The sequence below is a fragment of the Thunnus albacares genome, chromosome 22 (genome assembly GCF_914725855.1).
Source record: "Thunnus albacares chromosome 22, fThuAlb1.1, whole genome shotgun sequence".
NCBI classification, from domain to species: domain Eukaryota; kingdom Metazoa; phylum Chordata; class Actinopteri; order Scombriformes; family Scombridae; genus Thunnus; species Thunnus albacares.
This window is the reverse complement of record NC_058127.1, coordinates 214084-227672: the sequence shown is the minus strand read 5'-3', so window position 1 is coordinate 227672 and position 13589 is coordinate 214084. Positions and strand designations below refer to the sequence as shown.

Genomic DNA, 13589 nt, shown 5'->3' with positions numbered 1-13589 from the left:
TGTGATGTGTGTGTGATGTGTGTGTGATGTGTGTGTGATGTGTGTGTGATGTGTGTGTGATGTGTGTGGTGTGTGTGATGTGTGTGATGTGTGTGATGTGTGTGTGATGTGTGTGTGATGTGTGTGTGATGTGTGTGTGTGTGTGTGTGATGTGTGTGTGATGTGTGTGTGTGTGTGTGTGATGTGTGTGTGATGTGTGTGTGTGTGTGTGTGATGTGTGTGTGATGTGTGTGTGTGTGTGTGTGATGTGTGTGATGTGTGTGATGTGTGATGTGTGTGATGTGTGTGATGTGTGTGATGTGTGTGATGTGTGTGTGTGTGATGTGTGTGTGATGTGTGTGTGATGTGTGTGTGTGTGTGTGATGTGTGTGATGTGTGTGATGTGTGTGATGTGTGTGATGTGTGTGATGTGTGTGATGTGTGTGATGTGTGTGATGTGTGTGTGATGTGTGTGTGATGTGTGTGTGATGTGTGTGTGATGTGTGTGTGATGTGTGTGTGTGTGTGTGTGATGTGTGTGTGTGTGTGTGTGATGTGTGTGATGTGTGTGATGTGTGTGATGTGTGTGATGTGTGTGTGATGTGTGTGATGTGTGATGTGTGTGATGTGTGTGATGTGTGTGATGTGTGTGATGTGTGATGTGTGTGTGATGTGTGTGTGATGTGTGTGTGATGTGTGTGTGATGTGTGTGTGATGTGTGTGATGTGTGTGATGTGTGTGTGATGTGTGTGATGTGTGTGTGTGTGTGTGTGATGTGTGTGTGATGTGTGTGTGTGTGTGTGATGTGTGTGATGTGTGTGATGTGTGTGATGTGTGTGATGTGTGTGATGTGTGTGTGATGTGTGTGTGATGTGTGTGTGTGTGTGTGTGATGTGTGTGTGATGTGTGTGTGATGTGTGTGATGTGTGTGATGTGTGTGATGTGTGTGTGATGTGTGTGATGTGTGTGATGTGTGTGTGATGTGTGTGTGATGTGTGTGATGTGTGTGATGTGTGTGTGATGTGTGTGTGATGTGTGTGTGTGTGTGTGTGATGTGTGTGTGATGTGTGTGTGTGTGTGTGTGATGTGTGTGATGTGTGTGATGTGTGTGATGTGTGATGTGTGTGATGTGTGTGATGTGTGTGTGATGTGTGTGTGATGTGTGTGTGATGTGTGTGTGATGTGTGTGATGTGTGTGTGATGTGTGTGTGATGTGTGTGATGTGTGATGTGTGTGATGTGTGTGTGATGTGTGTGTGATGTGTGTGTGATGTGTGTGATGTGTGTGTGATGTGTGTGTGATGTGTGTGTGATGTGTGTGATGTGTGTGTGATGTGTGTGTGTGTGTGTGTGTGTGTGTGATGTGTGTGTGTGTGATGTGTGTGTGATGTGTGTGTGATGTGTGTGTGATGTGTGTGTGTGTGTGTGTGTGTGTGATGTGTGTGTGATGTGTGTGTGATGTGTGTGTGTGTGTGTGTGTGTGTGTGTGTGTGATGTGTAGGCTTATTAAATGTTGGTTTGGGGGTTAGGGTGTTGGGTTGGAGGAGGGTGGTTGTCATGGAGCTTTATTCTGCTGAAGTGCACACAGATTGTGTGATTATCTGTGAGACAGATTCACATTTTGCTTGAGAAATTAGCCGTTTGTTTTGGTGATGACACTCACTCCCTCTGTGCTGTTTGTTCATTACATCGGCTGGACTAAATTGGCGTTTAATTTTTGTTGCAGAGCTGGAATTGTCAGGTAAGTTTTTCAGTACTATAGGAGAGGACGCAGTAAGTTGAACTGGTAGTTTGTTGTTTCTCCTGATGAGGGAAGGGGGGTCAGAGAGCCGAGGTTTAAGAGTCACAGTTCGCTATTAAATGTAATTGTTGGAAAAGGTCGGCCTTTAATTTTTATTTTATCCAATACTACCTACATTTATAATATAATATGTAATGAAATGTGGTTATTTATGGTGGAGGGAGGGTCAATCATTTTGTCCCAGTTATTCAGGAAGGCTCAAGGAAAAATATTTGTAACTCTGGGGAAAGATTAAAAAACAAAAACAAAGTCACAGCCAGCCCTCTCCCTCTGATAGATTACAGTCCTCTACCCGAATAAACAGCAAAGTGTGGTCTGCACTTCTTTACTGACGGGGTAGTTACAGTTCACATTTACTGACTGTGAAATAATTAAAGCTGCACGCAGCGTTGAACGGGCCCTCGCGCCTTTACGCACGTCAGGTCGCGGAGCAGTCGAAGGGTTTCTGTCAGGGGCATGTAGACGTCTTCAGACCCGGGCAAGAAGGAAATAAACATCACTTCCTTTGTCCACTATCTTACCTGCTGCTTTGCTGCGATTTCATGGGAGGCGCTATTCAGCCAGTTTGATTGCACTTCTATGTGGCGTACATTTAAATGTACATTGTTACGAGTACTTGCTGGACAAAGACGTGTGACTTTGGTTTTTCACTATTATCCAACATTGCATGAAGGAGTTAAATATCATTTCCTGAGTCCACTACATAATACTAGAAAACACCCATTAAGTGAACATCATGTCGCTGTATATCAACTGTAGAGCACACCTTGAAAATTTCATGTGAATCAGATGATGTTTGTCATTTAAGGCTGAGTCGCTCACACCTGTGTCATCAAAACTGTGCAAGTTCACTTGAATATCAATTAGTAAATTGATGAGTTTGTGTGTAAATCTAATTAATTTCCTATATTTCATCGTCTATTTTTAGAAAAGTAAAAACTTTTAAGGCACATGAGCTGGTCAAAGTTTGAAACGTGTACTGTCACTGGGCTAACTCTAACCACCCTAACGCTAACTCTAACCAGAGCGACTATTTCACTCACATTTGCCCCTAAAAACAGATACGTGTGAAGCGGAGAAATAATTAACTTGTACACTGTGCGACTACAAATTACAACCTTAACACTATATGAAATGCTGGAGGGATTTAAAGTTTAACCAACAGATACAGAGTGGTGACGCTCCTCAGGCTGGCGGAGCGAAAGCTGCAGAAGTGCGGCGGTGTCAACATGGCGCCGGATGGTGGTCGGCGTCTTGCTTTCACCCAATTCCGTGAAAAGCGCGTCTGGTGGCGGATAAGGAAAGACAAAGCCTTGCTCTGTCCGACGTTATCTGACCATCAGATGTGCAAAAAGATGTCGGTGTGTGTATGTGTGCGCGCACACGTGTGTGTGAGGAGGGAAAGCGATCGTGAGAGGAAGAGAAGCGGACATTTTGTCCACAGAGAGCGCGCGTGCGGACGGCAGTCTGTGACGCACATTGTCTGGTTTCTGATCGATAAATCAGTTTACTGTCTCACTCACCGCGGAACAAACAGCAGTAAACCCGAGCGGGACAAACACTAAACAGTCTAGCGTGATGAACACAACTAACAGGCAGCAAACTTTAAATACTCCTCAGAGTAAAACAGAGAAAAATGGACTCGGCGGTCCGTCAACAACAACAACAACAATAGCAATAAAGCTAAAAAGCTAAATGCTAAACAACAGCAACGAATGCTGAAAAGAACACACAGCTAACACTGCCTCTAACCAGACTCATGCCTCTTACTTGGTCGCTTCAGAAAGCGAGCTGGGTGTGTGTGTAGTCCGTCTTAATGTCCAACTTTGTCCTGGGCTCAGATGCAGACGGTGGCCGACAGCAGAGGCGACTCGGTGAAGACGAGCAGGACAGAGAAGTTCCACGTCACTTTGTTTCTTCCTTCTGGCGGGAATCTGGTCGCAGCAGCGGAAGGACGTGTGCGTCAGGGCGTGCTCCGTTTTTATAGGGGCGGTGATGTCATGGCTGCGTCATCAGGACGCTCCGCCAATGAGAGACTGTATGTTGACTGCTCCCTGCTGAGGTGTGAAAATCGCAAAGCATCCTGGGAAATGGAGTTTGCACTGGTCTCCCGTTGTCTGTAAGCAGCATTTAGTCTCGAGGGAAACGAAAGAAAAAGCACCTCGTGGTCAGACCTCACAGGTTACATGTAGACCTTCTCTGTGTGAACTCGTGGTTTGAGGCCAAACAGCAACCAGCATATTAGGTGCATTACTGCCACCCTCCGCTTCAGACTACGAACCAATGATTTAATCCTACACATTAATCCTGCACTGTAAACAATGGCTGTGAAATCCACAGTAATTTACTGTGAATGTTTTCACAGTATAGTACTGTGGATGAGGCCTAAAAACACAGTAATCAAGATGTTACTATAGAAAGTAGAAAACAGTAGAAAATCACAGTAACTATTATGTTACTGTAGAAAGTCACAGTAACTATTATGTTACTGTAGAAAGTCACAGTTATACTGTAGTATCAATATTACTGTGACTTTCTACAGTAATTTACTGTGTTTCTGCAGTTAATTACTGTGATTGTTTTTACAGTATAGTGTTGTGTAATAGGCTTAAAAACACAGTAATCATCACTGTAAAAATCACAGTAATAATTCCACTACTGTAGAGTATCGCAGTAATAAAGCCACTATAGAGTATCACAGTAAACATTAAGCTACTGTAGAATAATATACTAATAGTCATACTACTGCAGAAACCATTATGTTACTGCATCAAAATAACCATTTTAATAAAATCACAGTAACAATTAATTACTGTAAGAAACCACAGTACCAAATTGCTGTAATTTTTACAGTGACCTTACTTTAATTCAATTAGTTATTTACTGTGATTAGAGAACACAGGAAAATATTGTATTTTTTAATCATATGGTAATTTACCAGATGCATTTTTGTTTCTACAGTACATTACCCAATTGTGTGAACTTGCTGTGTTTGGAGGAAATACGTAAAATACTGTATATCTAGTATATTTAGCAGAGTTAACAGTTAATTACAAGCATTTTAAATAAACTACTTTAACTGCATAAGGTTTGCCATCTATGATGTATAATGTGTTTAAGTCTATTCAGCTATTATTTCACTTAACATATATTAACAAATAATTTGCAATATCTGGATATCTTGAAAAAAATAGTCAAAGTTTATTTAAAATATAACTTACATTCACAACTGTTCAACATGGTTTTAGAAAGTCCTTCAGGTGCATAAAGGAAAAAAATCACATACTGTTTATTCCCACTTAAGAGTCAATGTTCAAATAATGGTCTCAAGTAAGTCAGGTTAAAAAAATACTGAGGGGGTTGAAATTACTTGTAACCAGCAACAGCTCGTGTGATACATCTAGAAATAAAGGAATGTCTCTTAAATAACACCAATAAACGCCTGGTACCCTGCCACTGAGCTAAAGAAAGGTCACCGACACGATCTGAGAACATGATCTGAAAAACAAAGTTCATTTTGTATTTTTTTAAACTTCAGTGCACTGCCACTGCAAAATTATGAATTTCAGACGATCATTAATATCAAACGGCTACTAATCATTTTCACAATAACACCCTACATTATTGTGGAATTGTTTTTAGTCATCCTCCCTCTCTTCTTTCTTCAAAGGACATTTATGTGAAAGGTACAAGAGTAGCATAGCTCCGTTAAAGAATAAGGCAGTGTCTGTGTGTATGTGTCTGTGTGTGTGTGTTTGTGTGTGTGTAAATGAGTGTGTGTGGCTGAGCAAGTGCAGAGAACAAGCACCAGAAAAGTAACGTGAATGCGAGCGGAGCAGATGAAAAGTTTGGCAGCAAGTTGTTAGTCTGGTAGTAAATGTACAGTACAGACTACAGTGTGTCAGTTAATACATGCTGCAGCTTCTTCAAAGATATATATATAATATAATACATACTGTATTTATAAAAACATCTAAGCGTTTAGCTTGAGCTAGCAATTAGCTAATGCTAACTTTGTTTTCAGCAATCACACTGTAGTACATAGATGGAATAATAAAGAGCAAGAAGAAAAAAGTGTGGACTAGAAACTTCTGCACTTTCTTAAAAAACTGTGTGATCATGTTGCATTACTGAAAAGTTGCTGGAATCTGAGTTGTATTAAGATTCTACCAAGAAGAGGAATCAAACCTGTGACCTGCTGTTTGCAGTGTTAAACCTGAACTCTCGTGACTCAGAGAAGAACATCAGTATGATCAGGTTTCCACATGTAGACTTTAATTGCACAGTACATAAGGAATAAATTAGAATTGCACCTCTGACAGAAAGCTGGAGCAGGTTAGCGTGATACATAATAAACATATCAATCATCACTGATCTAAAGTCACATCTGTGAGCCCCAACATGTGTTCATCATTGCTGACTCAGCATCGGCAGCCCTCCCGCAGTAGAACTTGCACAGAACAAAGAAATGATCAAGTGTTGTGTTCTTGTCTCATTTGTTTAATTGGGTTCCTTTTTATCTAGTTTTAAGACTCACATGATCATCTGATCACGTTTTAGGTCGTATTTATGCAGAAATAAAGAAAATCCTAAAGGGTTCACAAACGTTCATGCAACAGTGTAAATACAGTTATACACCAGAGTCAGGAACATGTTTATTTACATACACTTTGTTCACATATTGTCACTGTATGATGTATAATAGACCCATGAGAGGCACAGAAAATGACTGGTTACATATCAATGTGTTGTTGGGATTTAATGACCAATCAGAGCTGAGTGTCCTCCAGCTACAAACAGGAAGTGCAAATCACGGTCCAGAATGTTTCTGTTCAAACTCAGATTCAGTGATTCAAAATCGTCTGGACGTCAAGTTTCAAGAGTTTGGTTGGTTTGGACTAAAGATCTAAAGATCTCCGGCCAGCTGATAGATTGTCCTTTAAAGTGCAGTCCAGTCCTCGAGGTAGTGTGTGTGTGTGTTACTGTGTGTGTGTGTGTTACTGTGTGTGTGTGTGTTACTGTGTGTGTGTGTGTTACCATGTGTGTGTGTGTGTGTGTGTGTGTGTGTGTGCTACCGTGTGTGTGTGTATTACTGTGTATGTGTGTGTGTGTTACCGTGTGTGTGTTACCGTGTGTGTATGTTACTGTGTGTATGTGTGTGTGTGTGTGTGTGTTACTGTGTGTGTGTGTGTTACTGTGTGTGTATGTGTGTGTGTGTGTTACCATGTGTGTGTGTGTGTGTGTGTGTGCTACCGTGTGTGTGTGTATTACTGTGTATGTGTGTGTGTGTGTGTGTTACCGTGTGTGTGTGTGTGTGTATTACTGTGTATGTGTGTGTGTGTGTTACTGTGTGTGTGTGTGTGTATGTTTGTGTGTGTTACCGTGTGTGTATGTTGCCGTGTGTGTATGTGTGTGTGTGTTACTGTGTGTGTGTGTGTGTGTATGTTACTGTGTGTGTATGTGTGTGTGTTTGTGTTTTACCGTGTGTGTATGTGTGTGTATGTTACCGTGTGTGTATGTGTGTGTGTGTTACCGTGTGTGTATGTGTGTGTGTGTTACCGTGTGTGTATGTTACTGTGTGTATGTGTGTGTGTGTGTGTGTGTTACTGTGTGTGTGTGTGTTACTGTGTATGTGTGTGTATGTTACCGTGTGTGTATGTGTGTGTGTGTTACTGTGTGTGTATGTGTGTGTGTGTGTTACCATGTGTGTGTGTGTGTGTGTGTGTGCTACCGTGTGTGTGTGTGTATTACTGTGTATGTGTGTGTGTGTGTGTGTGTGTGTGTTACCGTGTGTGTGTGTGTGTGTATTACTGTGTATGTGTGTGTGTGTGTTACTGTGTGTGTGTGTGTGTATGTTTGTGTGTGTTACCGTGTGTGTATGTTGCCGTGTGTGTATGTGTGTGTGTGTTACTGTGTGTGTGTGTGTGTGTATGTTACTGTGTGTGTATGTGTGTGTGTTTGTGTTTTACCGTGTGTGTATGTTTGTGTGCGTTACTGTGTGTGTGTGTGTGTATGTTACCGTGTGTGTATGTGTGTGTGTGTGTGTGTGTGTGTTACCGTGTGTGTGTATGTGTGTGTATGTGTGTGTATGTGTGTGTGTGTATGTTTGTGTGTGTTGATAAATGTGTGTGTGTGTGTTAGTGTGTGTTAGTGTGTGTGTTACCGTGTGTGTATGTGTGTGTATGTTAGTGTGTGTGTTGATAAATGTGTGTGTGTATGTGTGTGTATGTTAGTGTGTGTGTTGATAAATGTGTGTACATGTACGTGTGTATTCGCGTCTTCTATTTCTTTATCTTCTTTTGTCGATCCAGAAACTTCTGTCTTCTCTCAACTGGGATTTCATCCAGACTGATGCCGTGGTTACTGGCCCTGACAGACAGACACACAACATGACCTCAATCAAATCGATCATGTGTTTCACTAACGAGCTCATCATGATGAAGTGTGTGTGTTCTTACCCTCCGCTGAGGTCTGGAGGAACAGGAAGTGGTTTAGTGAAACCATCTCGACCCATCAGCCAATACGTGTCCTCTGTGCCTTTCACCTGCAACACAAACATCATCACTGAAGGTGATCAGTTCTGAAGCTGATCAGCTGATCAAAGACTGTAAGGAGCTGTGAGGAGCTGTGAGGAGCTGATCTGATTGGCTACTGGAGGTCACCTGATGAGGACATTTTTCCAACAACACTGTACAGACTTTAAACAGCTGCTGAATCTGTTTCAGATGAAACTTTCCTTTAATAAAACAGTGAACTGAATAAAACGTGTTTGGAGTCTGCAGGTGAGCGTACCTGAGCTTTCCTGGTGTCTATGTGGTATCCCAGTTTGAGACTGGTCAGGACCTTCACTGTACTCAGACTGATGTGGATTCTGTAGGCTGCACCAATCCATCACAATACAAGAAGATCATTGATTAGTTATTGATCTGGAGTCAGTTATCATTCAGACTCCAACAGAAGAGAAATAAATCTTCAGCTCAGATAAAAATCTCAGTTTGCTTCATTAACGGCTGATAAAACATCTGATGTGTTTAACGTACGAAGTCCGCTGGCTTCCATGTGCGACGCCGTCGTCACTGTGTCTCCAAACAGACAATACCTGGGCATCATCAGACCCACCACACCTGCCACCACCGGGCCTGAGGAGAGACAGACGGGTGTGTGTGTGTATTATATACTGTAACATGTTGAATAACAACTGAGAAAAAACAAACAGCTTGTTTGATCCTGAGTCCCGACTGACAGAAAAAAAAGTGCTGCAGACACGAAACAGTTGAAATACATCAGTGTGAAAGTCCACAAATCTATAGATTACACTTGTGACTATTTCACAAACTGCCCTGAGTCTGTGTTGGTGTATATATATGTATATATACTGTATATGTGTGTGTGTACCTGAGTGCAGTCCGATTCGTATCTTTACTTTAATCTCTGGCATGTGTTTGATCTTGAAGGCTCCGATCGAGTGCAGGATGTCCAGAGACATGTTGGACACTTCGCCTGCGTGTTGATTCCCGTTTCTGTTTGGAACACCTGAAGCCACCATGTAGGCGTCTCCGATAGTTTCTACCTGAAATAGAAATATATAAATATGAAGTGATGCCTGCCAGATAGTTCAGGCAGCCCAACTCAAGCTGCTGCACCACCCACATGCCATCCTCCTCTCACTGTAACATAAATCCAACGCACCCTTATTATCATGGCAGCGTATTTAAGCCGTCAGTGCTCTGCTCACAATTTGCTGCCACATTGCCTGCATGCTTGCTGCTGCTGCTGCTGCTGCTGTTCATATAACATTTCAAAAGCAAAGTCGCTGCACATCAGTCTGATCGTGTTGCTTTGGGGGTTTGAGGAAGGAAACTGTGTTTGTGTCGCGTTGCCCTGCTGCTTCCTCTGGGTTACCCAGAGCACCGACACTCTGATCTGCGTTAGTTTATCATTTCAGCTGCGGGACACAATGTGTACTTCAGGGGCTGAGTCTGGAGCTTCGTGCTGCGGTGGTTCAGGATTGGCTTTAAGTGTTTGCTCCTTGTGAGATGGCAGGAATATCCGCTTCAGTCACCGAGCAAAGATTTGCTGCTTGTGCTTTTATGCATGTATATCTAAACATAAACCTGACAAGCCGGTGGTTTGTTACACAGAAACATCTGAGAAGTCGTCCTTGGAAACTGTTTGGAAAAGGGCGGGCACTTTCAAAAAATACTTGGCAGGTGATTGGATGAACCATCTGTCTATCACCATCTTACCTTGTGAGGCAGCTGGATTCCTGAGATCACAAGATCACACAAGAATCCTCACAGGACGCTGATTGGTCCAAACCACTGATGGTTTGGACAAAAGCAAACAACTTGAAGCATTACGAGACAGATTCTCACATGATCTTGTGATGTTGTGATCTCACAAATCCAGCTGCCTCACAAAGTAATCTAAACGTAGCCTGGATGCTAACGCTGTTCAGTCACTTCTCGCTTCTATCTGCTACTGTGGGACCAGCAGGGCTCTTCAGTGCAAGTGTTTCGCTGTCAGTGGAACACTTGAGTGTGTAAATATTCAATATTTGTGTGTTCTAGTCCTGGGATTTAACACCCGGATTTTGTAGGCTACATCACTGTCTGTACTAAAACCTTTAATTTCACTCCCTCTTTATTATCAGCCAAGATCAACGTCAACATTCAAGCACCAAGCTTGTTTAACCAGCACTGACGGTGCTTTAGCTGGACATTCAGGCGCAAATGCAGAAAGACTGAGCCTCTGTGGAAAGCTACGAAGCTGGAAGTTCACAGACTGTACCTTAAAGATCTCATGGGTACCCTCAATAACATGGTGAAGGCTGAGAGATCCTCTTATTTTGCTAATCAGTTCTCTGTCAACAAGAAAAACCCTAAAGTCCTGTTTGATACTTTAAATCATATTGTCTCTCCCAACATCCCTAAACTTCCGATCTCATCAAACAGTGACTGCAATAACTCTCAAATATTTTATAGACAAGGTTGCAAATATCACGGCAAACATCTCACCCATGCCCAGTCTGCTTACTAGTGGCTCCTCAAATCCAGCCGTCTTGGACTCCTTTTGTCCAGTGTCCATGGATGATATAGCAGCCCTGGTAGGACAAATGAAACCCTCCTCGTGCCCAGTGGATGTCCTACCAACCACTATGTTTTTAAAGGTCTTTAACTGTATCGGACCCTGCATAGCCGATATTATAAGCAGCTCTCTCCTATCAGGGTGTGTCCCAGTTACTTTCAGCAGGCTATTATTCAGCTTCTATTAAAGAAATCAAACCTGGATCCCTCCCTGCCGGAGAACTACAGGCCCATTTCAAAACTCCCTTTCTTTACCAAAATTTTAGAAAAGACTGTGGAGAAGCAACTGGTTCAAACACTGGAATTACACAGGGGGTTTGATACATCTCAATCTGGTTTCCGTAAGCTTTACTCCACTGAAACAGCTCTCCTGAAGGTCTCAAATGACATTTTAATGGCTGCAGATGCCGGAGATTGTTCTGTTCTAGTACTATTGGACCTTAGCGCAGCGTTCGATACTGTGGACCATCACATTCTGATCCACAGGCTAAATCACCTGGTGGGCATCTCTGGGACTGCATTGGAGTGGTTCTCCTCATATCTCATGGATAGATCTTTGTCAGTCTCTGTAGGTGAATTTGTGTAAAACACTGCAGCTTTGTCCTGCGGTGTTCCCCAGGGATCAGTCTTGGGACCCATTTTACTCTCCATATACATGCTGCCACTGGGACAAATCATCAGCAGTTCCAAGACCGTCTCCTACCATATGTACTCTGATGACATCCAGTTGTACTTTTCATTTAAACCCAATGAGCTTCACAAACTCTGAACTTAACAGCTGTTTAAATGCAACTAGGAATTGGATGGCAAACAATTTTCTGCAGTTAAATGCAGAAAAAACTGAAGTCCTGATCTTTGGCCCTGATGGTCTTCAGTCGGCAATCAGGCAGAACCTTGGTGCCTTATCTTCACATGTTAAGACGCTAACTAAATCATGTTTCTTTCACCTGAGAAACTCCAGTCTGTGGTATCAAGAAATGAAATGGAGATGTTAATAAATGCTTTATCTCATCACGTTTGGACAACTACAACTCCTATATATTAATCTCTTTGCACTGGCTTCCAGTAAATTTTAGAATTCATTTTTAAATTTTAGTGCTCACTTATAGAGCCCTACATGGCTCTACAGTACATTAGTGACCTTCTGCACCCCTACACCACTAGTCGAGCTCTTAGATCCTCCACCCAGGGCTTTCTAAGTGTACCTTCTACATGTTTTAAGACCGGGGGGATCATGCCTTCTAGTCAGCAGCCCCTAAGCTTTGGAACATTCTTCCAACAAGCTTAAGGTCCTTGGATAATGTAGACTCCTTTAAAAAGCAGCTAAAAACCCATTTGTTCAGACAGGCATTTGGGTAGTGTGTGCTATTTTATCTTAATTTGTCCATTTTATCTGCTCTACTTGTGTATTTCATCTGGTGTCTTTGCTTTTCTTTATTCTGATTTTTATTTTATTTTATTTTTATTTCACTTTATTTTATATTATTTTATTTTATTTCTTTGACTACAAAGCACTTTGTAATTTTATTTTATTGCATTTCTTTGACTGTGAAGCACTTTGTAACTGATGTTTGTGAAAGGTGCTATATAAATAAACTTTGCTTGCTTGCAAAGTCATCCGTGGTATATTACATTATTACATCAGCTTAATTAACGTTCATTCAGGGTGAGATGCTGATAAACCCAAAATGAAACTCGTCTGTTGTCTGGACAAAGTTCTCTGTGTTCAGCCAAAGATCATTTGTGAGGGAAGATTTTGTTGTTTGTTTGCTGCCGTAATAAGACCTCCTGCTCTTATAGTTTCAACAACTCCAGCAGAGTGAGGATTCCTCTTTACTGAAACAATCTAGTCCATCATGTAACGTCGATTTCAAAGAGTGGAATCTCGCACTTAAACTGAAAGCACCAATTTATGAAACTAATTATGGAAAACTCATCACCATAATGGTTTTGTATCAGGACTTCTGGTTGTCTGGTACATAAAGCTCAAAGTAAATATGCTACAGCCACTGATGCTATATATAATTTACAATTTATATTCAGTATCTAAAGTATATATAGTATATACTATATAGTATAAATTAAATACAAATATATTAATTAATTGATTAATTAAATACTATTATAAAAATGAATCAAGTGCTGTGTTTTCTGATTTGTGAAAATGCTATCACACCTCATTCAAAGCTTCAGAGGATTTAACAGGCTCAAAGCTGTTTGTGGTCACTAATCTATATATTTATTATCTATTTATTTATGAAGCCTTGTTGTCCTTTGTTAGGTCCAAATGTGGAATGTTCTTTGAAAACATTCTTAATGAATTAATTTTCTCCTGCATCTCATTTACACTATTTTATACAAATCAAGATGGCGCTGCTCTGTGGCGACACAGACATCAGTGTGCTGCAGTATTTCTTGCTGTTTCAGTGATTGTTACCTTGTTGGACATGTTTTATGTACAATCTGCATTAATACGTACATGAACAACAAAAAGGGAGTGAGTATGGTGAGTATGGTGAGTATGGTGTGCTTTTAGACTCTTTTCATGGCAACTGTGAACTTTTTGACAGCTGTCAAACAACCCGAACCAGTTTCTGCTACACAGTGAACAACCCGGAGATACAGTACACATGAAAGGTGCTTCTGTCCTTTCACAAACACACAAATCCCCAGAGACCTCTAATCTCTAATAGGCCTGCCCCAGGAGATACAATCATCACAGCAA

The 13589-nt window shown here is 41.5% G+C and overlaps 1 protein-coding gene across 1 annotated transcript in view; it reads right to left on the bottom strand.

Moving 5' to 3' along the window:
* Window positions 1-7956: 7956 nt before the first annotated feature.
* Window positions 7957-13589, bottom strand: part of LOC122974379 (retinal guanylyl cyclase 2-like) — a 29085-nt gene continuing 23452 nt past the window's right edge. The window contains exons 19-23 of the mRNA XM_044342375.1: window positions 9174-9348; window positions 8819-8917; window positions 8571-8656; window positions 8237-8322; window positions 7957-8147 (exon numbers count right to left, since the gene is read on the bottom strand). Of these exons, the coding sequence (XP_044198310.1) occupies window positions 8060-8147; window positions 8237-8322; window positions 8571-8656; window positions 8819-8917; window positions 9174-9348 (534 nt within the window). The 3' untranslated portion in view covers window positions 7957-8059. The remainder of the gene's footprint in view (window positions 8148-8236; window positions 8323-8570; window positions 8657-8818; window positions 8918-9173; window positions 9349-13589) is intronic.